This window comes from Idiotropiscis lumnitzeri, chromosome 1 (genome assembly GCF_059441095.1).
Source record: "Idiotropiscis lumnitzeri isolate Australia: NSW breed Sydney's pygmy pipehorse chromosome 1, RoL_Ilum_1.0, whole genome shotgun sequence".
Classification (NCBI taxonomy): Eukaryota; Metazoa; Chordata; class Actinopteri; order Syngnathiformes; family Syngnathidae; genus Idiotropiscis; species Idiotropiscis lumnitzeri.
The window spans coordinates 12,846,531-12,871,755 of NC_142391.1; the positions used below are offsets into that span (position 1 = coordinate 12,846,531).

At 41.8% G+C, this 25,225-nt stretch overlaps 3 protein-coding genes across 6 annotated transcripts in view; 1 reads left to right on the forward strand and 2 right to left on the reverse strand.

The window, feature by feature from the left end:
• ppm1aa (protein phosphatase, Mg2+/Mn2+ dependent, 1Aa) overlaps positions 1-2,266 on the reverse strand; it is a 17,842-nt gene extending 15,576 nt beyond the window's left edge. The window contains exon 1 of one of the 2 annotated variants that reach the window (XM_088317782.1): positions 1,551-2,266. The gene's annotated coding sequence lies outside the window, so the exon portion shown is untranslated. Of the gene's footprint in view, positions 1-1,292; positions 1,419-1,550 lie in introns of those variants that run through there. The other variant, XM_088317792.1, reaches the window with a different exon arrangement.
• On the forward strand, positions 1,991-9,019 carry dhrs7 (dehydrogenase/reductase (SDR family) member 7). 3 transcript variants are annotated; one of them, XM_088317812.1, is made up of 8 exons: positions 1,991-2,315; positions 2,875-2,916; positions 4,301-4,453; positions 6,267-6,373; positions 6,598-6,837; positions 7,190-7,312; positions 7,389-7,604; positions 8,428-9,019. In XM_088317812.1, the coding sequence occupies exons 1-8, from the start codon at positions 2,267-2,269 to the stop codon at positions 8,467-8,469; spliced, it is 972 nt and encodes a 323-aa protein (XP_088173938.1). In that variant the 5' UTR covers positions 1,991-2,266; the 3' UTR covers positions 8,470-9,019. The 3 variants fall into 3 exon arrangements, with proteins under 3 accessions (XP_088173938.1, XP_088173946.1, XP_088173931.1); XM_088317820.1 differs by having other exon boundaries at positions 1,991-2,237; positions 2,873-2,916; XM_088317805.1 differs by lacking the exon at positions 1,991-2,315 and having other exon boundaries at positions 2,337-2,916.
• Positions 8,519-19,243, reverse strand: pcnx4 (pecanex 4). Its single transcript, XM_088317771.1, has 11 exons — positions 19,076-19,243; positions 17,346-18,137; positions 17,086-17,265; positions 15,521-16,062; positions 15,322-15,422; positions 15,025-15,147; positions 13,718-14,078; positions 11,638-11,741; positions 10,352-11,457; positions 9,430-9,616; positions 8,519-9,356 (listed from the first exon to the last, which is right to left on the reverse strand). The coding sequence occupies exons 2-11, from the start codon at positions 18,041-18,043 to the stop codon at positions 9,105-9,107; spliced, it is 3,654 nt and encodes a 1,217-aa protein (XP_088173897.1). The 5' UTR covers positions 18,044-18,137; positions 19,076-19,243; the 3' UTR covers positions 8,519-9,104.
• Positions 19,244-25,225: the final 5,982 nt, after the last annotated feature.

A 25,225-nucleotide genomic window follows, 5' to 3' on the forward strand; every position in this document is an offset into this window, starting at 1 on the left:
GTTCATTGATGACATCTTTTCATGGAGACATCTAGTCAAGATAATGTGCGTCGTCACAAATCAGCGTGGCAGAATTATTACAATTACCATAAACGTCCACATCATTTAGATTTCAATGGGGAATAAAGTCAAATATAAAATTATATGTTGAGATTCACAACCTTACAGATGATTGTGGGTAGTTGGGATGTGCAATTAATCGAAATTCAATTAAGATTACAATTATTACACTCAATGATGACAAAATTGGCATAATCGTAAATTAAGTGTATCGCAAGTAAATGCAAATTCACTGTTTATTTATACAAGGAAACTATACTTGAATTTATAAATCTGCACCATTTTTATATTTAAAAATAACTATATTTTTTGTTTGGATCTTAAGGAATTTACATAAATCCAACGTTTCAAAGAATTTGATTTGCCTTAATATGGGTTACGTTTAAATGCGTTCTTGTTTTGTACCTCAAAAAAATAAAGAATCGTTCGAATAATCGTGATTAATATTTTTTTCATAATCAAGCAGCCCTAGTGGGGAGTCTATGCCTAGTCCAAATTTGGTTTCTGTTGACATTTAGGTTGGATTAACGCATCCTGAGCGTCCATAATGCGGTCAACTACTGATACAAATCTGATTTCACATATGAAAGAGGCCTGGATTGGATTTGGAAAAATAAAATGTGAATTTTACTGCTTACATTACATAAACTAAAAATAATTCAATTAATCGAATACATGTCACTTATATGCAAAAAAAATCATAATTGACCTGTAGTGTGAACGTTACTTATGTGGGACATTAAAAACAAATAAACGGCAACGTGTATGTTGAATTTCCCCTTGAGGGATTAGATTGAGTAGTATATACAAATCTAATTTAATATCTAAACGTATTTACTTCCATAGACTAGCAACTTGGCGTTGAAACAACATGCACTGCTCTAAAAATAGAAGGCCCGTGTACATATTTTGGCTACATATTAGGCATGTTGGTGTGGACCAAATTGAAACGCCCTTTCACCGCTGTCTGGCCAGGTTCAATTTGGAAAGTGGTTCCGACTCTGTACTCTGTGAAACATATTTTAAATAAAACAAGAGTAACATATCTCGAACCTTCGCGGTGACCAATACAACACGTTCGAAATTCCGCTTATAAGTAGTCAAAGCATTCGTTACTAGCACGCAGAGCTAACGCTCGCTGACAGACTGGCCAGTTTCACGATAACGACGATTTGTGCAGATATCGCGTCACCAGCAGTACATATTACGGCGTGCTCATTGCAATTGCTAACCTGTTGAGAGTGTGAAACAATTGCAGTTTGATAAATGAGGTACATTGGCCACGTAGCGCGTCTAAAACCACGAAGCAAATAAACAAGCAGCCTCGCTTACTTGCGGGCCTTGACCCTTGTCCCTTAGAGCTAACTTGTGCTAAGCTAAGGTATGCTACCATAGCGCGAGGCAAGGAGAGCCCTCGGCCTTGCTGACGAGGCTAGCTTTAGCCAAGTGTTCCAAGTTACCGGCTCAACGACAGGCATTTTATGACTTACCGAATGTCCAAAATAGTGGTTGACGACAAAAGACGCCGAGGCGGTGACCAAAGCTCGAGTTCACACCGGGACGGCAAGGCTCACGTCCAGCGTCGAAAGTGGGCTTTGGCTGGGCTTAGGCTTCGGGTAGGTTAGCCGACTAGCAAAGAGCAATCGTCACACAAGACCCAGTGCATAGAAATGGCGGTAGAGCGGAGGCTTCTCTTTGGGTACGACCCTGATGCGTTACATTATCTCAGTAGGCGATCGCGAGGATATATTAGCGTTTTTGTTTTCGTGTGGGATTTGGGAAGCCAAGCCAGGGGGAGCTGAAACGTCTGCCCCAGCCTCTCCACTTGACAGCTTGACAGCTTGCTAGCTACCGTTAGCTGTTGGTGAGCACTGAGCAGAGGCACTCAGAGAAGACCCGGATGTTGCAGGTTGCCTTCGAAAACATGACATCATCCCTGAACACCGAAGACACGCTCACTCAGCGCGTAGGCTACGAAGCGTATCTGCGCAGCCGGATCGGATGCATTGAAAGCCATTTTTGGAGCGCCATCGACAGTATTATTTACATTTTACATTGTATATGCAAAGTGGGACAGTAAATTCTTTTTAGATTGCGTAAGGAAGGAAATAAAGAAGGGAGGAACAAACAAGGACAAATGGAATGACCAACGAAGGAAAGAAGGAACGGAGGAATGAAGGGAGGGCGTGTGGAAGGAAAGGAATGAATGATAAAAAGATGTATGGAAGGAATGAACAACGAAAAGGAGGAAGCAAGTAAGGCAGCAAAGAAGGATGTGTTGAAGGAGAGAAGAAAGGAATTAATGATGTAGAAAAAGCGTGTATGTATGTGGGTCGTAAAAAAAAGAGAAAAATGTAAGGGTATACCTACTTTGATTAATGCTGTTCAGGTGAACTTAAAATTGTATTCTAACACCAACGTAAAAGTACTTCTCCTACGTTGTAAATCAAATGTCGCCTCTTTTGATTTATATAACAACAGAATAAAATTATCTAAAATACGTGCAATGCATTGAATATCATATTGTATTGTAGATGTAGCCAAATTATTATTCAAAATATCATCAGTACAGTATTAGCTCCAGCGCGTTCAGTTTAGTTCCCAACCGGAAGTGACGTAATATCCGGATTTGTTTCGTAAACTGACTTCATTTGTAAAGTTGTCCTAGTGACTGCAGCTGTAAAGCAACGCTCTTTATTAACTACACAGCAAGCAGACCTGTAGCTATGGATTTCTGTATAGTGTCTGCGCTGTACTACTTCATATTACTTTATGCATTTATTCACTTGCTGGCATTCTTCTTTGCGGATGCAGATTTCACTTTACTGTGGGCAAGTCTGCTCGGACGCAAGTCAGGTGAGGACACCGGGCAAACAATCGCATTTTTTGACGGGTGCTGATATTTGTGCATTTTAAAATCTCACGAAGTTATTTTTCTGAATCCTACCACAACACAACACTTGCATGATACCTTGTAATAATTGATTACTTACTCTTTGCGTTAGTGTCAGCTGTGACTGAGTTGCAAGACTGTGTATGACATTGCAATTTCTCTAAATGTTGCTGAAAGAAGATCTAGTAGTTAGCACGCCTGCCTCGCAATTTTCCGGTTTGAATATTGAGTGAGTGCAGCTCAGGAAGTTAATTACACAATTTTAAAATGCCTTGTAACGGACTGGAATAATGTTCTGCGACTCATTTCATGTACTGTATTATATTCTCCATCCACTATTTTCTATTCCACCGATCTTCTTCATTAGGGTCGTGGGTGAGCTGGAGCCTAAAAACGACCAGACTCACATTCACAACTATGGATAATTTAGTCTTCAGTGAACCAAACATGATTTTGTGGGGAATGTGGGAGAGAAAATCCACACAAGCATGGGGTGAACGTGCATACTGGAAAGGCAAGAGCAGAGATTCGAGCCACAAACCTCAGGACTCTGAGGCACACGTACTAACCCAAACCACTATATTAACCATGATGCCCACTAATTAGTGTGTTTGATTACTTTTTAAAATGTATTATAGTCTTTCATGGTAAATTTAGGGCCAGGTTTAATAAGATTCACGCAAACATGTCGAGTTCCCTTTTGACGGGTTTGGGTTAATCTACTGAGAGTGCAACCAGTTACGAAGATGCCAAATGCCATGTGCAAATTAGCATGTCCACTCATTTTAACTGACCGATGAAGGTCACCTTATAAAAAGAATTTGGTGCTTTTGGTAGCGTTGATTTGATCGGAGTCAACTGTAGTATCTGTTTCTGAGTGGGTATGAATTCAAAAGGCAGGCCTGACCTTGGTGAGTGACATGGGTGTCAACATGAGTGTTGCAGCTCATATATGATTGTGGTTATTTTTTTTCTTAACGTTTTTCATTAAAGCGATTCAAAGTGCAGCAACGGCTGTAGACGTAACCATTTGTGGCAGTGAAATGAACTTTGGACATTCTTTGTCTTTTGATGGCTCTTTTCTCTTGGCTCGCCAAAATTGCAGCAGCAGCTTATTTCTGCACTGAGTAGTGTGAATGACTGTAGTAACATTAGTCAGCGAGACATTAGTTAGAGCAATATTTCTCAAAGTGTGGTATTAGTACCTGTAGTACTATGCGGGCTCACTGTAGCACGAAATGAAGAATCTCTGTCCAAGTACAGTTAAGCTGTATTTAACTTTTTTTGTTTTTGTTTGGTGCCCCACAATGTTCAAGTGTGTTTTTGTTTATTTGTTTGACCATTCAGAGGTGAAGTTGAAGGGTCTGGTGGTGTGGGTCACTGGAGCATCCAGTGGCATCGGAGAGGAGTTGGCCTACCAGCTGGCTCGATGTGGCTCGCGTCTCATTCTGTCTGCCCGTCGCGAGGATGAGCTGAGGAGGGTGAAGCGCCAATGCTTAGGTGAGTAGACGCTTATTTATTCGATAGGTAACGTTTGTTCACGTGTGGAGCCAAACCTAGAGGAGTCGCTGGTGGAAAGCCAAATTCAAATACCATATTAGTTGTACGTTTTTGGCATATCACCTCAGAGCAATGTACCCTGCTCAAGTTACATTCACAGGGCCTCGCAGATCAACGCTGCTGGAGTGTCGGGCTCATGGGGAGAACTAAACTTTTAAGCGCCAGGTTTTGAGAATAGTTACTATGAGAAGAAAGATGCCTTAAAGCGGAGTCCGTTCTGATTGTTTTGTTCAACAGTTGTATTTTACAAGAGAGGAAATGTATTTGTGATCAAACAAAGTCATTGGAACAGTCTTTGAATTTAAATATATTTTGTATTTGCTGATTTTGTATTAATTCCAAGATTTTACTCACGTAAATATCTGTTACAAGCTTCATAGAAAATAGTAGACTTAGGGAAGAAAAAAAAAATATATATATATATAAAACTAGTAAACTAATTAATCACAAAAAATGTCCGTAATTAACTGCGATGAATCACTTTTCAACTACTATTTTTTTGTGACGCTTGTAATGCTTGGAATGAATGTAACATTACCAAATATGAAGGATATTTGAATTTAAAGACTGCTTTTTTTGATCCTTGAATACGATCTAAACGGCGACATCTTCACAGGCATTTTTCTTTTCAAACAATTCTCAAAACTTAAACATTTAGTTCTGCCGACAAGCACCGCACTCCTGCGGTGTTGGTTTGAAAGGCTTTGTGATACCTTAATCAGTGAATGAGTTAAAATATTTAACTGGATAATTTTTTTTAGATTAATCTCCGGAGTTAACGCTTTAACTTTGACAGCCCTAATATAAACCTAAGAAGTCAAATTTTGTTTAGTCAGTTCACACATGTGGGTGTTATTTTTTTTACACACTATTGACCAATGTTAAGTGTTGAAAATATTTTGCTCTCTTTCACAACGCAATGCTGATGGTTTAACAAACTTGCCCCTTTTTGGGATGCCCTGATAAGTGGCTAATATGTTTTTGGTTATGACATTCTAGCCCTTGTCAAGCAACATTATGTCTCTCATCTCATCCAACGGTTCAATGTATAGAGCAAACAACCGTGGGGCTTTGGCAACAGCGCTGTCTGGTGACTCTTCTAGACAGAGAACCATTGACTTTCACCCGAGCTGTGGGTTTGTGATGTAACGCCCTAAATGCATTGAACTGATTTAGCATCAGATCCGCATTTTTTCCAAATTTAAATATAGAAATTCACAGTCGGCTCGATGAAATGATTTTTCTGCATGTAAACCAATTAAAGCTACTGCAACTTTGCCTTTCAATATTTATAACATTCTTCTTGCGTTATCTTGTGTTTGTCAATTTCTTGCGAACCTAATCTATCCTATCTTTATCTGTTAAATTTGTTCCGAGCGACCCTTGTGAGCAGAAGCGGAACAGATAATGGATGAATGTTTGGAGTCTCTTTGGTATAATTGAGGTGTATATTTTCCTAACCAACATTATATAGGTCTCTAATTCTGGCAATAGTCCTTGTTTTTCAGTTTGGTTTAGGAATCACTGTAATAATTGCCCGTGTCCACTTTTCTTATTATTTTTGCTTAATTCAAATCAGATTTCTCTGAAAAACAAATTGGTAAATTTTATTTTATTGCCACATTGCTAGTCGTTGTTTATAGGGATAATGACTTGAGCCTTGTTAATTAGTTCTATGGTTTGCTTTAACTTCAGTTGGATTTTTATATATTCTTTGTCATTGTCACTGGATCCCATTTCTGTATAACTCCAGAGTCGTCGGGACTGAAGGATGAGGACATTCTTGTTCTTCCGCTGGATTTGTTAGAGAGGACAACCCATGAGGCCAAAACCAAAGTTGCAATTGAGTACTTTGGACAAGTAGGACAACAGTTTTTCTTGATGAAACATTGGTGTGCTACAGTGGAACCTCTCAAATCTACCGGTTTTTTTTTTCCAATAGGAAACAAGTGCTAAAATGATCTGTTCTGTTTTGTAATTGCAACTTTGATTTTTAGATTAAATTTGACGGATTTAATTAAGAACTGTGTCACGTAAACATGCCTTGTCCTAGTTGTTTTTGCGGTACTTTTCTCACCTTCCAGATCGATATCCTGATAAACAACGGGGGGCGAAGCCAGCGGTCTTTGTTCTTGGACACGAGCGTTGACGTGTACCAGGCTTTGATGGATCTCAACTTCCTGGGTACCGTGTCCCTCACAAGGCAGGTGTTGCCTCACATGACGCAGCGTGGCACCGGCAGCATCGTGACTGTGAGCAGCGTGCTGGGCCTCGCCGGGGCACCCCTGGCGACGGGATATGCTGCCAGCAAACATGCTCTTCAGGTGATGTTTACACACATGCAAAAAACGGTCGCTCAATTAAACAAGAAAAATGTTGACTCATTAAATGTCAATTCTCTCAAATAGTGATTCTAATAGGTCATGTTTCCTAATTTGTCGCAGTGTATGTCGTCCATCTGAATATCTTTTAGACACAAAATACACATTTCATTTTTTTCAAGTTTGGCGGGCCGCATGTGGCCCCCGGGCCGTAATTTGCCCACGCTTGCTCTAAGACCTTATTCAATATGTTGAGCAAGGTCAATGTCAGAGTAGAATGGCTCACACAACTGCTTTTAAATAATATGAATACCTGGTGGTTTATTAAATGTTACCTTCCTCTTTTTCATCTCAGGGCTTTTTTAATTCCCTTCGGACTGAGCTTTATTACTATCCAAATATATTCATCAGCACAGTGTGTCCAGGGCCTGTGCAATCATTCATAACGCAAAATGCCTTCACTGAAGATCTTCACAAGGTAAATAAAAATGGTATCAGGAATTCAACATCATTTTTTGTTGTTTTGATTCTACTAACTGGTTTCCATTTTTCAGCCCGTGGCTTCACCTGGTTACCAGGGACACAAGATGCCCACTAGTCGCTGTGCGTCTTTAATACTGGTGGGGATTGTCAACGGCGTCAAGGAAATGTGGATTGCGCAGCAACCCTTCCTGGCGTTCTACTATGCCTGGCAATACGCCCCCACATTTGCTTGGTTCATCACAAACCTCCTGAGCAAGAGAAGGGTGCAGAATTTCAAATCTGGTGTGGTAAGTGTACATAAATAACATGTGGAATATATGTCCCTTTTTAAAACCTACCCAGTTTTGTTGCAGTTGTTAGGCAAAGCTTCGAGCCACTTAAGCAAGAAATATTTTGTAAATCTCTGAACTTCTGTTGCGTTAAACATCTCCCTTCCAAAAGAGACAACCATTCTGCTCCTCCTTCTATGTTCGCCTCAAACTCCAATGTAGAGTACGTTTACTTGTGTGAAAATGCCATGATGTGAAAGGATCAGCGTGCTGCTACTGTGCGCCATTCGTCTGTACGGCTGACCTTGCATTACCACAACCACGAATGGGAATTTTTCATGGCGTGAACAGAACGTGCTATCGTGATGCATGTTCGTCACATGGACGACCTCACCTGTTTGTGACCTTGCTAATTCTATTTTTTTTAAAAAAGGTGGTTGACATCTTTTCCCCAACATCCTGTATTGTATTGTATTGTACAACAACACACGCACCACCGGTGCTGACTGATTGGTCAGAGTGTTTGGTGGCCACTGCTGGGCAGGAACAGCTGAGGGCTGTGCAGAAAGATCACATTCCTCCAAGTTTAAGGCGGTCAGGCTCATGACAGGATGCTATGTTTGAAAGTACTAGTTTTGTTTTGGGTTTTTTTCCTCAAAGTTTGACTGTCCATTACTCGTTTTTTTGTTGAAACTGATTTCTTTCATCTTGTTAATTAAAATTAAATTAGTTTCCGCAAAGTTTTAGCAAACAAAATATACATATTGTATATTGCGAATAATGTTTCTGGAGACAACATGCATATATTTACTATTTGGGTCTTGTGTATTTTGTTTTCCAGGATGCAGACTCTTCCTACTTCAACAAGCCCAAGAAGTTATAAAAACTTATTGTACTCCCCCCCCCCCCCAAACAAAGCTTGTTTGGTGAAATCAGCTTCTTACAAGTCCTTTTATTATATACAGATATACATATAAAAATGAACATTATATACAAGACTGATCATTGTTGAACAATTATTTTAAAGTTGTAAACAAGTGAACTGTAAACAAACAAATTGCACTGAACGCATACAGCATGACATACCCAAGGCACATCCTTCATATCTTGACAAAATAATTGTATCGTTTCCCTTTTAAGCAGAAAGTTTGGGCCATTATTTGAATATGGTAATTAATAAAAACAGGTGTTTGGTGGAGGGCAGTCGCTTTAAAATCATCGACTCCGAAAATAATGTGAGTTTGCTAAACCTAGCCCGCAATCAACAATTTAAATGTACTGTATAATGATTTGTGTATCCATCTTAACTGGCTCATGTGTCAGCACTAATGAGAATTTTCCAACGTGATGTGTTTTTGTGTGGTACTGGACTAAAGCACCATGATAAACAAACGCAAATGTGGAAAAAAAAAAAATCATTCCATTCAATAGGATCCCGGTTGTCTATTCTTTTTCCTCATTGATAAGACATGAAACCATTTTGTGAAGTGGAAAAAAAAAACCTCCCTATCTCTGTGGTCAGAGGCAGGGAAAGTGAAGGGGTGCTGATGAGTAAATGGGGTACCCCAGAGGAGGGTCTGCCGCCTGGACAGTCAGGTTCCTTAACATGAAGGGATGAGCCTGGATGCTGTAGCGCTCCTCATCGTCATTAGTGGCGTACAGAAGCTCCCAGGACAGGTTGGCCCACTGGCCTCGCACCCCTTCGCCATTCAGTCGCCCAAACTGCACCAACTGCTCCTGCAAGGACAGCACTCGCCCCGTATACGTACCCTGTGGACGACAACAATCACAACTCTACTGACCTGTATGGCAAAATGCTGCAAATGATGCGACGTGCGCTTACCATAGAGAGGTCATGACCTAAAGAGAAGAGGAATGGCTTCTCCTGAAGGACGCTGTCATGCCAGCCTTTCTCTGACACCAATCCAATGTACCAGTCCCTTTCATATTCCTCCAAGGCACTGAACATCTCCTCAGGGGACTCCATTGGCCCAAGGCTGGCTTGATCGAACAGGAGCTTGAAACTAAACCTGACGCAAACCACAACAGAATGATTGCAGTGGGTTTGTCGCCTGAAGAATAAATAGAAATACTGCACATAAAGTAGAACCGCACAATACATTCCAGACCCAACCTGCAACAGGTGAAAATCCGCAAAGTAGTCATTTTGATAGCGTTACTGTTTTTGCATGCTTCAAACACAAATACACTTAGTAAACACACCTTTAAAATATATTTGAACACACAAAAATTGCAAGTATAAAATATAGAAATTACTGTACGTAGTGTATGGGTATTCTGATGTGCCTTTTTCATTCCTTGTTTTAATTCTTGTTCTGTGCATCAGCTTCGCAGTAAATTGAAATTGTGATTGACAAACTTGAAGCAAGCACACTTTGCCATTTGGATGCAGAAAGAAATACTGAACACATATTTTGGAAAAAAATATAAGTTTAACGTGTGCGGGAGGGACAAAAATTATAAACAAATGATTTCTATATGGTCTCACTCTCTTTTTTTATAAGGGGTCACCAACGTGGTGGACCCCCCAAAGACCAAGTGACTAGCCCGCTGGTAGTTTTTAAAAATAGATACCCAGTGAAGGGACATTGCGATTTTCTAGGAATGTGGTAGAAGTGATTGAACATTTGAAAACGTGAACAATGGCAGCGATTGATGAGATACTGTTTCTTACGTCTCCCCCACGATAGAAAGGGTTCATTTCTGTAAAACTCCATAAAATTTATAATTTAATAAAATATTACCTGAAAGCCTTAAGAGCAAGCTGATACAATTCTTTGCTGGAGGATAGCCACTCGAGGCCTTCTGTCCACGGCACGTCTCCACAGTAGAGCCTGTAGATGTAACTGGGGCTGGTGAAGGCCGACTCTGCACCAAGTGACACCAGACACGAGAGCGCCACCTGAGCGTGGAGCTCCTTCAAGGTTTCGTCTTCCTTCAGAGCTTTGGTCATGTCCTCTGAGGTGTCGCTCTGTACGACGGGTCCGAACCGGCTCAAGGCAAACCTGAACCAGTCCTCGGGGAATAACGGCCTGAGTTGCAGCAGCCTGCTCGGTAATAACGGCGCTGTCCTCCAGCCTGTCGGTAGGTTGAACACCTCAGACTGGGGGCAGCTGAACGTCAGCTGGCGGAGCGAGCCGGGACTCTCTTTGAAGATCTCCGGGTTGTGACCTTTGTCGACCGCTGGCATCCCGATGCCCAGTCCCAAAGGCTGTAATGGCTGCAGGGCAGAGAGGGCCATGTTTTCAAACAGACTGTCCATCTCTACAGACCCCGGAAGAGATGCTCCCGTCTGCAGCATTGTGTGTCCAGACTGGGCCTCCGCCGTCACCAAGGCAACCGTCCGACGAGCTGGTTGAGTTCCAAAAAGATCTTCCTCATCCGACCAGTCTCCAAAGGATGTCATGCTCGAGCTGTCCTGTCTGAATCTGAGGGAAGACACCTTGGATTCCACCACGATAACCTCGGGCGGTTGGATGCATGCAGTCTGCACCTGCTGGAAAGATTGAGACTTTCGGCCCCCGATTCCCGTCCCTTCTTCACAGCTCCACAGAGAGCCTTTATGCTTCTTGACACAATAACGCAGTAGCAACCACACCAAGGCTTTCAGAAAGTCATCCTGAAGCTTCCTCAGGTTGTCGTGAGAGTCAATGATTCCCGAGAGGACGTTGCGAGCGTCCGAGTAGACGCGCACTGCCAGCGCTGTGCAAGGTGTGAGAGCGTTAGCCCAGTGCAGGTTCAAACCTTGGGTCAAACCCAGACGCTCCGGCCGTTCGAAAGCAGCCTCAAAAACCTCATCCACCCTACGCGCTTCTACCGTGTGGCAAGAGGTCTCCTGTAGCTCCAAACCCTGGGAAAACAACCACACACAGACAGTTAAGACCACAACAATTTGAAAAATGATGGAATTTGGAGGATTTTCCTTACATACAGCAGCGTAATCGATTTGCTGTCCATTTTATGCTTGCATTTTTTTTGTGTGTCCATGTATGCAATCTGTTTACATCACAAGCACAAGCAGAAAGCGTACCTTAATATTGACAGTACAGTAGCCATATCCTCTCTCCAAAATCATGATCCAAACCATGCGATCCTGAAAGCGGCCAAGAAAGTGAGAGCCGGGTGCTAAAGAACCTGCGAGAGAGATGGACGATCATCACCATTGAAAGAAGCGGGTGGCCAACACCAAACAAGAACAGACAGACAGTGCACGCACACTATAACAGAGATTTCTTGTTAGAAATGTTTTCAACTCTCCTTGCTCGTCCTTGAATTTCCATTAGCAGATTGTGGATATTCATGTTTGGGGGCAGGGCACTGAAGAAAGAAAGGCTTTTTTTTTTTTAGGTGGCTCAGGGATAATGTCATGTCCCGTGGCAACGTGTCAGAATGCCAGCCCCTGAGTCGTGATGGGAAGTGACACGAGGAGGGGACCCCTTTACCGCTCGCTGCACACCCTCCAGTGGGAGCAAAGCGAGGGACATCACTTGACTGTGATCAACCAAATGCTCGTACTGAATGACACACAGCTCACAAGAAACGACATCACCGTGTGTCCTAGCTTGACTTTGGTAGTTACATGAATCAGCTGTTCATTAGTAATGATTCACTTTTTTTTTTCTTCTGCCGTCTCGTGATAGAGGGAAGAACTAATTCCAATTAAAAAACAAACAAGTTAGCTTTCAAGTGTCTTGGCTGTTTAACAAATCCGCAATGGATAAATCGGTCATTGTGTTTTAAATACATTAGACTTCGCTACGCACACCTGCAAAATCTAATGAGATCCGACACAGGAGATGGATAAAATGATTAAATAAAAATGTATAATTGTAGAATGCAATGGTGGGGCAGTTCAAGCCTCCATAAACAGGGACGCACATAAGCCGTCTGCTGCTGCGCTTGTGGACAGGAAATTGACAACTGTGCTCCAGTTCAAGTTCGTCATTATGCTTTTGCGCCCTATGAATAGGTCATGCGAGATCCAACTCGAAGTTAAGTCAGCTGCCACGATTGCGACCGAGGGACAACTTCCAAATAAAAGCTAAGTAAGGTATTGATATCTATGGACACTAGTTTTGATTTTATTTTGATGTTGCTCATTGCGGCGCCTATGAACAACCGATGTGGCGGCTGGCTTGACTAGGCTCGTTCCCTGCTAATGTAAGAGCTACATTTGCCGTGAGACGGTGGAGGAACAGTTATCTCAGCATTGACGGTCGGTCAAAATATGTCCACACGTGAAATGACGGAAACATAGAGCGGCTGAGATAGACTGCTAAAATTCTGGGGGCTTAAGAATGTCTTTTTATAAAACAGTAAATTGTATTATTTCAATAAGTTGCCATTGTGTAGCCCTGGTATTTGTTGTTGTAATTAGGAAATTGGAAAAAGAAAAATAAGTTTATTCGGTTATATTAAAATGACATCTATACATAGTCATGATATATTTTGCTGAGATGTCTTGCAGTCCATCCATAAGGTCGTTGGTTGGGGGAAGAAATGAGGACCAAGAGCACATTTTTATGTGCACCCCCGTCTATAAACGTCCACGTGTGTGAATGTGAGTGTCAATAATTGTTTGTCTGTGTGGCTTGCGATTGGTGGACGATCAGTCCAGGGTGTACCGTGCAAAATCAGCTGGAATCGGCTCCAGCTCAAAAGCAACCTTAATAAGGATAAGCACTCGAGAAAAAATTTGGATAGTTTGCTGTGGTGCAGAAATTAACACTGCAGCCAAAGGTGCCCCACTTGTGTACCTAATAAGGAAGCCAAAATATTTGAAAAACCTTCACATGTGGCAAATAATTATTAGATTTCTTTCGATTGTGCAGGTGCACCCGTTTTGAATGGTGACTTGGATGCTCGCAATATTCATGTTAAATGAGGTACAATGTACCGAACTCATTTTCGGTCATGCATTTAGCTTTTACACCTTGGACAGAAGTAGCACTTGGATTGATAAACTGTATTCCAAACGACAATCACTAATAATTGCTAGTCAAACCTATTTGAGCGAATGTGTTGCTAATGAATATTTTCGAGCACTCGCTGAGCAAATGCAAAAGATGAATAATTCACTGATAGGATAGGAGACATGCATAATAACTAACCCAGAGATCCCCTTGCAAATGCCGTCCTCAGGGCAGAGGCAAGACTTCCGCTCATTTGCTGGTAAAAGATGGAGTCTGGACACGGACAGGCAGTACCTACGGGCCCCGGCCAACTGCGCTGAGGCCTGGGGAAGCCCACCAGGAAGATGGGGAGTGTGAAGAGGGGGAGCAGTGGGGCGGAGAGCAGGGCAGACAGAGTCACCACAGCCAACAGCAGCGGGCAGAGGGAAGCGTTGAGCGCTAGGAGGGTTCCGGCCGACTGACGCCGTTGCTTCTTCTCGGTCCATGATGTCACCAACACGGTGAGGGTGAACTTTAACTTGGCCAGGAACTGGGTCAGTCGATCCATTAGGAGGCCAACCTATGGCGGTAATAGATGTTCACTGGAGGAGTGCACTGGTCGTTTTTCTTCGTCATCCACAGTATTTTCTTTTTAAAAACAACTTTGGTGCCAGCAAATTCATATCAAATCAGTTGACACCATTCACAGTGCTCATGCAACTCATCATAGCCACATACCTGCATTGGAAATGCTACATGTACCTTATCATGGAAACTGTTCACTTTTTACTTGATTAACAGGTTACTTCCTGGTTATTGGAAAGATGAACAGAATGGCAATGCCAGGCGCATCATTCCACTGCGGCCGTGAAACCATCAGTGGAATTAGAATGTCTTAAAAAGTTTATGAAAACAAACACAAACCCACTATACTTTTCTCCAGTAGTAGTTTTTTCCAAAAAAACTAAAACATAAAACTTTCACATATTTTCATTTCAAAGAAAAACAAAACATACAGAGAGTCCCCAGGGTCTGTAGCATTTCTTATGAAATTACCTTGAAATAAAGTCCCCTAACACAGTTTTAAATTCATCTTTAGCATCCAATTTTTTGTTTAATTTGTTAAATTTGGTGAATACCGGCACCAATAAATTGGTCTACGCCTCCTCGGAAAGAGTCAGAAAGTTTGAAAATCATAACTTTTTAGCAATTTAACGTAAAAATAAAACCAAACCAGTGATGACAAAAATACTTGAAGGTGCCATGATTTTATAACATCAACCTTGAGTTGAGTTGAGTTTTAACAACTGTGACGTATAATACATTTTAGTAATGTGTGGAGAATAGGGCTGGGTGATTCATCTATTTTATTAATTTATATAAGTTTATTGGTTAGGATGATTGTTTAGCGGGGTGTGTGCATGACCTTTTGAGCGAAAACCCCCCAAAAAGATTACATTGTACCAAAAGGCCAAGTGGCCCAGCCCTGGAGGAGAAAAGGAGTAGTAATAACAACTTGTGCTCACCAGTAGGAGCTGAACACCCGTGCCCAGGCTGTCCCAGCCAGACAGCCTGTTGTTTCCAGCTGCAAGACGCACAATGACAATCACGACCACTTGCAGTAAAGCATCCTCTGAGCTCTGCCAAGCCTGCAAGTGAACATCCAGCAAATCTCATATCGAACCGACACTCAAGCAAAAAGAAACAACCACCGCAAAGAGAATTCTTTGCAGTTTTCCTTTGAATCACGTATCTAAGACCATAATAAATCAGAAAAACGTCAATATAATTAAGAAATATTTCTGTTGTTTTTGTGCGCCTACCACTCTGAACGCTCGTGCGAATCCCACACTGAGAGGAACCCCGTGGAGCTGCTGCAGGGATTTGTCCATAGACAGGAAAGCAATCAATGCCAACGGAGAAACTGTGAACACACACAAATAAACGGTTACACACAAAAGAGTGACGGTAATTCCTGAGGTGTACTACGGAGAACAACGGATGCAAGACACATGATCTCACCAAGATAAAGAAGGACTCTTCTGATGGCTGCTGCAATGAATAAGCCTCTATTCTTCTGTTTGAAAGTCTGCACACTGGACATGCCTTTAGGGTACACGGGATTGAGGAATAAGCCAGCGCACACATAGGCCCCCTGGATCTCTCTGAGAAGCCAGCAGAGGGAGAAGAGAACCAGGAGGAGGTAGCTGACAGGAGCCTGGGGTCCCTTGACCAAACTGTGGGACTGCGCCGAACTGTGGAAGTGATGCAACAGGCCTGCTTCTGCCAGGGCCGCCAACAACAGGCACGCATACAACAACGCCTCCCTGCAGCCCAGATTCCAGCCAAAGGTGTTGGAAAGAGGCGGCGACGGTGACCTGCCTCTGCGCAGGCCGTAGTCCTTGCACTCGGCCCTGGGAACACGACAGAAGGCGCCAACCTGGCTGAGGTCCAAGCTCAGCAGGAATCCCGTTGCAGTGGAGAAGAGGACGACTCCCAGTGTTGATGGGATGAAGTAATTGCACACAGCTACACCAGCAGAAACGCCAAACATCAAAAGCAACCTATGAGGGAGGGCACATTAACACACACACATAGGTAAGTAAAGGTAATTGTAACGAATCTTGAGCTTCCATCTACGGGATTGATCCATTTTATTTAAATTCACTTTCATGGATTAACTGAGCATATCAGAGCAAGTCCAGATTTAGAATTGCGGACGTTGAGTGCAATACGAGGATGTGCCGCAAACATGCTGGGCAGCATTGATGTCTTCTCTATTAGATGCAGCGCAAACGTAGAGGCAGAGAAAGTACCCCAAAAAACTCAAATAATAGCCAGTGTTCTCACAGACCAGAGAGAGTATTTGCTTGTGAACAATGTTGCATGCCAAGTTTTGCCTCTCGCATATACAGTAAAAAGATAACATTTTTCTTTCTTTGCGGAGCAGTTTTGCCAATCGATGACTTAGTTTGAGGAGGCGCAACTTTCTCATTTTGGAGAACGTTTTTTTTGCAGGTTACTCTCAGGGAAATGAAGCAAGGGGTTTATCAAAATTTTAAAAAATGACAATAGAAAAAAAAATAATTCTTTTTTTTATTTTATATATATATAATCAACAGTTTTTATTTCTTAAATCCCTCTTGTGTATAGCAATATTTTATTGTCTGGAAGCAAAGCAGCTCTTCTAAACATTATGGGACGTCTCTGCGGTTGATTCTCAGTTTTACTATTCAATGTGTTTTAACTAGGTGAAAAATATTAATTTTGCCTCACAAAGTGCGATGCTAGACCATTTATTGAGATTGTTGTCTGGTGGAACATTTTGGTGTTTACGGTAGTGATAGTATTCTCTTTTGTGCTACATAGCAGTTTTACTGTAAACTTCAACTGGGAGAGACAAAATATTTGAGTAGTGTCTTTCAATAGGATTAAATGTGTCTGAAGACGATAAAGCCCTTTCATTTTTTTTCTTTTAAAATACAATCCATATATAGTGGATTTTGCCCCATCACGGGTGTGTGTGGAATGTATCCCTGATGATAAATCAACATTCACTGTACTGTTTATCATATTCCAACACAAACCTGAAGTTACTGGACATGGGGGAGCCTCCTAATCCAAACACAAGCACCTGCTCCATGCCCCAGAGGAACAAGGCATCAAGGGGAGGTAGTATTCCCAGTGCCCACAGCAGAGGTAGGAAGAGGAAAAGCACATGTAGAACCTGGCTGGCAAGCTGGATCTCCGGAACTGGGCCAGAGAACCTAAAAACGATCGAGTAGAACAAAATGTCACCAATGGATTTGACTGAGTCAATGCAATTAGCTTGTTACAAGTCACTTACCTGTCAGTCAAGTCCACAACAATGAAAATGAAAATGTAGAGGGGTCGGGTGAGTGGGGTAATCTCATAAGTGTCTTGCGCCTGGAAAGTAGCGGTCTCTGTGGCTGTATTCACAACCAGGGAATACTCCGCTATGCATACAGTCACCCAACTTAGGACAAAAACGACTAGGGATGCACTTATGCTGCCGTACAGAGCGGTCAGTCTGCCGAGTAGCACGTACCACGTCCCGAAACCACACAACAGCCCAGCCAGTACCGTATGAATCACCACATTCAGCCCAAATATCTTCCTGGGAGCAATGAATCGGACCGTCTCTGGGCTGACGCAGTGAGTAAACTCCACTTCCTCTTCATCAACTAGGGTGTTGGGTGCTCCGAGTCTCTCCACGGCACCGCTGCGTCGTCCGGCATACAATGCCACAGCCTGGACGCCAGCCGCTGCCGCAAACATCAACGCGCCGGAGAGTGTGGCGGCGTGCAGCTCCTGGAGAAGCTGCAACTGGCAGAGGAGCGTGCCGACGCCCCCGAAAAGCCATGGTGTCAGGAAAAGGACGGCCTGGTTGACGTAGACGTACGGCGGAGCGCAGTAGCCCAATTTGAAGCGCGGACCCCCCAACAGTGTTTGGGGGAAGCGCTTCCAGAAGAACTCCTGCTTGTACTCATTGAGAAGGGGCACATCTGGCCCCATTCTGACCATTCCCAAAAGGGTGGCAGGTCATCTCCATGTAGCTGAAGAAGCATTTCCTGTCATCATTCCCATGTTGGGAAGCGGCGATGAATCCCACCTTCAACTAGGCAAAGCAGGAATATAAATACATTGGTCAGTATCATAATATAATCGTAACCTTGAAAAATAATGTAATTGCCATGCTTTAAATTTGAAAAGTGCTTATAATCTGTAGGATAAGGCGATTTGCAGAGGTGGGCATTTACACCTGTCCGTCAGTAACAATGCAGGTCCATCAGTACATCACTGACAGGTTTTTGACCGTGGACTGACGAATGATGGTAACTTTGGAACGCTGACGGAATCAGCATCGGCGGATGCGATTTTACACTACATCAGAAGAAGTAATAGGAGTATAAGAAATTAATCAAATTGTTTGCTGTAATTTTATTGCTAACTGACTGTCCTAAAATAACATTTATATAAAAGATATTATACTACATTTCAGTAGTGTAGATTCCTTGGTTTCAATTTATTTTCTGGTTAAATACAAGTTTAGAATGAATGACTGATCTATTTACACAAGTAATGTATAGTGAACAGGTAGAACAACAAATGCTCTCCCATTAGCCAGATGGCTGCGAGTAAAATTAACCAGTCTTCTTTTTTTTTGATGATATGTAATGTTCTTTTGCTTGTTTGTTTGGTGTGCCCTCATTTTTTTTTTTATTAATAATGTTCTTTGGCTCACTATAGGTTGGAAAACACTGCTGCAATCTGTATAGCAACAGACACGGAATCGCTCAAATACTACACAAAGGCAGCAGAGGTACAGATTCGCTAACATGTCCAAGCAAAGTAAATCAACGAGCATTTCGACAAACCTCTCCTTTAAAAAAAAAACAAGCTAAGTGATTGCTGTGCTCTTTGTGTTTCCTAGTCTGTTTTGTTAGCTAGATTGTTAGCCAGACCCCACGAAAGCCTGCCCAGTAGCTTGATATTGCTGACATCCATTGCGGCAGTACGACGAGTTACGATGTCGCTCGTGCGGCGTAAGCTTACCGTGAGCCCAGGAATCCAACACCGAAGCGAAACTTTATGTGGTATTCGTCTGAATTGGTGATAATGTCGACAAAATTGCAAAGCTCGTGAGCGTTAGCTGCTAGCTGAGTGCTACAAAGCCAAGCAACACAAATATTAATGCACACAAGCTTTCAGCCAATGAGCGCGAACGTAAGGATGGCGCTAGGACTGCGATTGGTCATGAGTGCAAGCCGCGCCTCTTACACGGCCACCTTCACTGCGTCAGCAAAACATACAGGCGGTCCAATAATTGTTTCACAGCTGGATGTTTTATCAGGAAACTTTCACAACAGTAAATGTAAATTTTTTAATTAAATTATTTTTGGATTGAAGTAGATAATTATTTTAAATATTTTGATAGCATAATGTATTAAAAAAATGTAGATCAATAATATGCATCCAGAAATATTTAAAGAGTAGCTCATGAATGTCCTTGTTTTAAAAGGTGAATTGTGTCATACTTTTTTCTTGTGATATTAGTAGTGTAGTTTCCCCCCGCCCCCTTGTTTTTATAGTCAATTTAAAAAAAAATCATTAATATCATTTGCAGAGGTGGCGCGGTGGTCGACTGGTTAGCACGATGGCCTCACAGTGCAGAGGACGTGGGATCGGCTCCGGCCTTCCTGTGTGGAGTTTGCATGTTCTCCCCATGCTGGTATGGTTTTCTCCGGGTATTCCAGTTTCCTCCTACATTCCAAAAAACATGCATGGTAGGTTGATTGAACACTCTAAATGGTCCCTAGGTGTGTTGCTTGTTTTAAGTAATTGGAACATACGTTTGTGCAAAAAGTCTGTTTATAAAGTTGAATCTCCTTCATAACCTCAACAATATACAATTGAAATAAAAAAAATCCCATGCTCATCACAACCAAATAAAACATGGCACCACAGTGTGCTGTTGGTCAGCGTGACGCCTCACAGTTGAGAGGTTCCGTGTTCGAATCTTGGCCATGGCCTTCCCGTGTGGAGTTTGAATGTTCTCCACGTGCTTGGTTTTCATTTCTTCCACATTCCAAAATCACAAAAACAAATGCTGTTGTCTAGACGTGCCCTACGATTGACTACTAACCACCCAAGGTGAACCCTAATGAGAATAATTGCCATAGAAAATGAATGGATGCATTTTTATATTTTAGTCATGCCAATTTTAGTTAATAAAGAAAATTAACATCTGGTTATCAAGACAAAGACGTGCCCAGTTAAGCAGCATCACATATAACTGATTTGGTTCTAACAATGAAAGGCACACCCCCTCTTCGCATTTATAATTGTTCATCCTTATCCTGAATAATTTATCGATATAGCATTCTTAATATGAAAGTACATTAAGATATTCAAAGCCTGACTGTAATGCGCTTACTTGACCTCAAAAGTGGCATGCCACGAATATTAATGTTGTATTCTTAATCCTTGTTTTTGTGTTCTTTATGCAAAAAAGACAATTCTATTTCCATATAATGAAAGTGACTTTACCTCGAAAGGAGGATCATGAAGTGATCTCCTAAATGGCCACAATATCAACACAAAGAAAGACAATAATCTGGAGGACAGGAGATTAAACTGTTGTTGTTGTTATTCGCCATTGTGCTTAAAGGGATAAGAGTGTGCACAAGAGACTATTTTTTATAAAAAAAAAAAAGCAATTTCTACTTTAGTAGGACAAAATAATGCATAACAACCAAAAACCTTGTTAGTCACGACAACATCTATTGTAGTTTATAATCCCTTCCAGTGCACCATTTGTTGGAAATGATTGCTGTTTTTGTTGTTTTTTGCTACAGCTGCTTTAATTATGATGCAAGAATCATCAGGAACAACAAGATGGATCTGTTAGGGCCTAGATCATCTTTTATACACACCACCTGCTTTTCTGATGAATAGCACAAGTTTAAAAATGGAAAAAAAACATAATCATCCCTCATCGCAACTCCGGATTTAGATCATCTTTAATTGCCATGTCAACATGCTATCAACAAAATGTTTCCATTTGAGTCTTAATTGTGTCGCTCCATCCATTAGTTGTATCTACATTTGACCGTCTTTATTCCTGGGAGCCTCACAGGAAAACAAAAAACAAGGGATGAAAATAAAACAAGACAATGTGCACCTTCTGAAGGAAAACACTTCCTGTTGTGTTGATGACTAACCTCTGCAAGAGTCCTTTGATATTTAACACACGACGTTAGCCTAATTGGGACGGCCAACCTCAGTACATTTAAAGTTAATACAAGCTGATAAATGTGTAATGTGTGTCGAGTTTCATGCCGCTCCGAGCGATGCGCTTGCTGTTATCTCCGGAATAAAACATCAATCATTGTCGTCATGTCTGTAACGTCAACCGCAACGTAACCCCCCCCCCGACACTCTACCCAGAGTAGATAGCGGTGAAAACATGGTCCATTCAGCAATTATTCACAGAGTCTTGGACTAATGGTGCTGTGGATGCACACATACACAGCAAATGCAGGAAGTCAGTGGACCTGCAGTAATGGACCCCATGCGGAGCATGTGTTCTTTCTTCTGTGAGTGTGTGTGTGTGTGTGTGTGTGTATTGGTGGGGGTTGGAAAGTGCATCTTCTATAACTGATTCATGACGAGCACAAACATGTCTAATTATGAATCCAGATCATATCAGCGCAGGCCCCGTCCCTCTCCACCCTCTCCCGCCTGAGCCCAGCTCCATATCAGGCGGACGAAAACATAACCTGTCACATTCCATCCCATTAAACCAGCTATGAACCATGTGGTCGAGCTGCACAGAGAAAGGGAGAGGGAGAGCGCAGTGCATCTAGGTTCACTCGGCACCTATGAATTATTCACCGTCTTTGGGCTAATTTGATTTTAATGTTAAAACTCTGACCGATATGCGAAGGGAGACATATTGTGGAGCACAGGTGTCCAACAAAAGGCCCGCGGGCCACCTCCGGTGTTGCGGCACCTACATCCCCCCTCGGGTGTGACGCCCCTAACTACTATGTTAATGATTACAACTACCGTAATACTAATACTTTGGTTTTATATCAAGCTTTTCTAGATGAGCTAAGATGAAAAACGATTTGTTAACATATTGTATCACCTGATCCTCAAATAATGATTTAAAGAACGTCATCTTACTATAGATTACTTTTGTTCTTGTGTTATTTCTGAATGTGGGGATGTGATTGTAGATCTATATGCATATTTTTTTTTTGCAATATTTTATATTTCTTAAAATGTTGGGGGTGGCATGAGGTTTTGAGGTTTATCCGATTTGTGGTTTAAGGCAAAAAAAAATCTGAGAGTGTGAGCGCACTGTACAATGTCTATGTGAATATCGGGCTTGCTCTTTTTATTAGAAAAAAAAAAAAATTAAGGCCATCTGTGCTCACTATTCAAATCTTGCAAAATTTTCTCACCGTCTGTAATGTACCGGTGTCTGAAAGGCGCACGACTTTTCAGTATCGGTACGCGTTCTGATGGGGGTCCCTCATATTTGTCACATTCTGTTAACAGTTGCTACGCATAGAACTTGAACGGCGGGTAACTTTGCGGTACGTTTGAGGCCCCATCAGAGTCAACTGAAGCTCCGCTGCTTGGTCCCATTCCAGAGTCTGCGTCATCAACAACTAGTCCATCTCTTGTAACAAAACATGCAAAAGAACCCGTTATTCACATACACAGAGCACAGTGTGTCCCTGTACTCTCAGAGAGGGATTATAAACATGCAGGCATTGGAGGTAAATGAAACACATGGCTTTGTACAAGTTTTAGAAGAGTTGTAAGTGCGAGATGTTGGGAATAAATTCGATTCCAGTTCCACTACGGAACGTCTCCAGCTTGTTACGTACCGTAACATATGTTCAACCTCAGTTGCATTCGCCCTAGTTTGCCAAAGCTGGTTAGGGCTGTAATAGGGAATTTACTTTTCATAATATAATTTACACCGTTCTACCAGTGACTGTTTCATTTTTCTGCATTTTCATTTCCTAAAAAAAAACAAAACAAAATTAAACTGTTGAGGTTGCACTTTTATAAGATTCTGTCGCTGTATTAATTTTAAACATCATTTAATGTGTTCCTGTTTAAGTAAAAGACCAACATTGGCATCTTGTTCCCTGACTGAACCAATCCAAGACACATCCTGAGCCGTGATGAATTTACGCGGCTTCACTGTTCGAAACGCCTCCGCGAGGGCACGCCGCCCAAAATCATATTTAGACGTACATACATATCCATACGTGCTACACAAATATGGCATGTGTAATTATCTTTGTATTACCTCCTTGCATTAGAGAACCCGGGCTGAGCCCCCAAATCTGTGCATTTAAGTCCCATCAGCTGCCAGGCGAGCAGAGCAAGGTAATGACGTTGCACTCACTTGCAGTCATTAGCCCCGCTTAATGCCGGGAGTTAACGCAAATTAAGTGAAGTTAAGTACATGCATTAGAGCAGCTTGTTTTGGGAATGCTTTGCAATTTTTCCCGCCTGCGGCTGTGAACTGCATGCTTATCGCTTCTACACAGGCCATAGAATTCTATTTATTTATTTATGTACATCTTCCAGTATATTTTTGGTTGAACTCCAAATCTGACCAGTATTTTGGAGGTTTCACTGTATTGTTAAAGAAAAACAGGACAAACAATTGAACAACTACTTTCTACTACGGTTTCAAAGCAAACATGGTGAAGTGACATTTTGCTGTTATGCTGCACACAAATGGAAATGCCAACAGAAGTGAAGTCAGCCTCTAATATAAAGTTCTTTAAATAAAGGTTAGAAATTGTTTTTCCACATTCCTTTGATTAAGCTCTTTGAACCATTTTTAAAATCTATTTCAGAAAGCTCCTTTTATGTCTTTCCTTTGCTTTTAAATGTCTAGATCCGGGGTGGGCAAACTTTTTGATTGGCGGGCCACAATGGGTTCTAAAATTTGACAGAGGGGCCGGACCAGGAGCAAATGGATGGAGTGTTTTGGTAACCTCACCTCTACTGAGAAAAAAAAAACAACATTTAATTTGAAATGAAAGTGAACAAAAGCATTACAGCAAATTATGTCTTTGACACACCACGGTATTTAGAAAATAAACATTAACACGGTTTATTGATTTAATTTTTTTCAAGTTCGGCGGGCCGGATTAAAACGCTTAACGGGCCGTATGAGGCCCCCGGGCCGTAGTTTGCCCACACCTGCTCTAGATGTTTTTGCTTGTAAATGTGTCAATGTATGTTATCTCAGTATTTTTAATAAGCTACTTTTGTTCGCTTTGCACCGTTGAATGTCTTCAACTGTTGTTTGTACTAAAAAAGCTTTTGCTTGTGACAAGCACATTGAGTTGCCATGTGTATGAAATAAACACATTTGCCTTGCCTTGCTTTGCCTAAAGTCAAGTGGGTTAGGCCCCAGCTGCGACTCCAATGAGGATAAGCGGTATTGAAAATGGATGAACGGATGGGCATAGCTGTCTCTGGTGTTTGTGTTAAGTGCAGCACTACCACGACACAAGTCAAAGGGAAGCAGACAAACGTATAATCCCGTGTGCAACCAAAGTAACATACTAAAAGCGCCAGGTGACTGCTTCATTTGCAGTTACATCCTATGAGATTTGCTGACATTGCGGATGGCTTTCTTTTTTTTTTTTTTTTTCGAAAAGAGGCTAACATGATGAAACTGACAATCTCTGAAATCCATTTGGATCTCGCTCAAGATTACATCTTTATCTGAGTGATTGCAGATTATTGTCCACAGAGAGGTGTGCTAAAGATGGATTATCCACTTGTTGGGGATGCATCTGACCCAATGGATGCGAGCGTGCCAACCTCATAGGCCCCTTACGTCCCCCCCACTTGTTTGGGATAACAGTAAAAGTGACACCAAAAACCTCTCATCCTCAGATTACCATGGTTAGTGATCAAAATGTGTGGGTAGAAAAAAAAGTCAGCCATTAGAAATGCATTTAAAATTGAAGCACTAAATGCCCCTCTAAATCCGGCTAATTATAATTTGTGATGTTTTTGTCATTGCCAGTTCCGCAAAACCGTTTGGACGTATGATGTGGTATGCTTTGGACTACGAGCAGATCCATTTCTTCTCCATATTTGTTTCTTACCATTCTAATTCGAGTTGACCTTGATTTCATCTGGCCAAAAAAT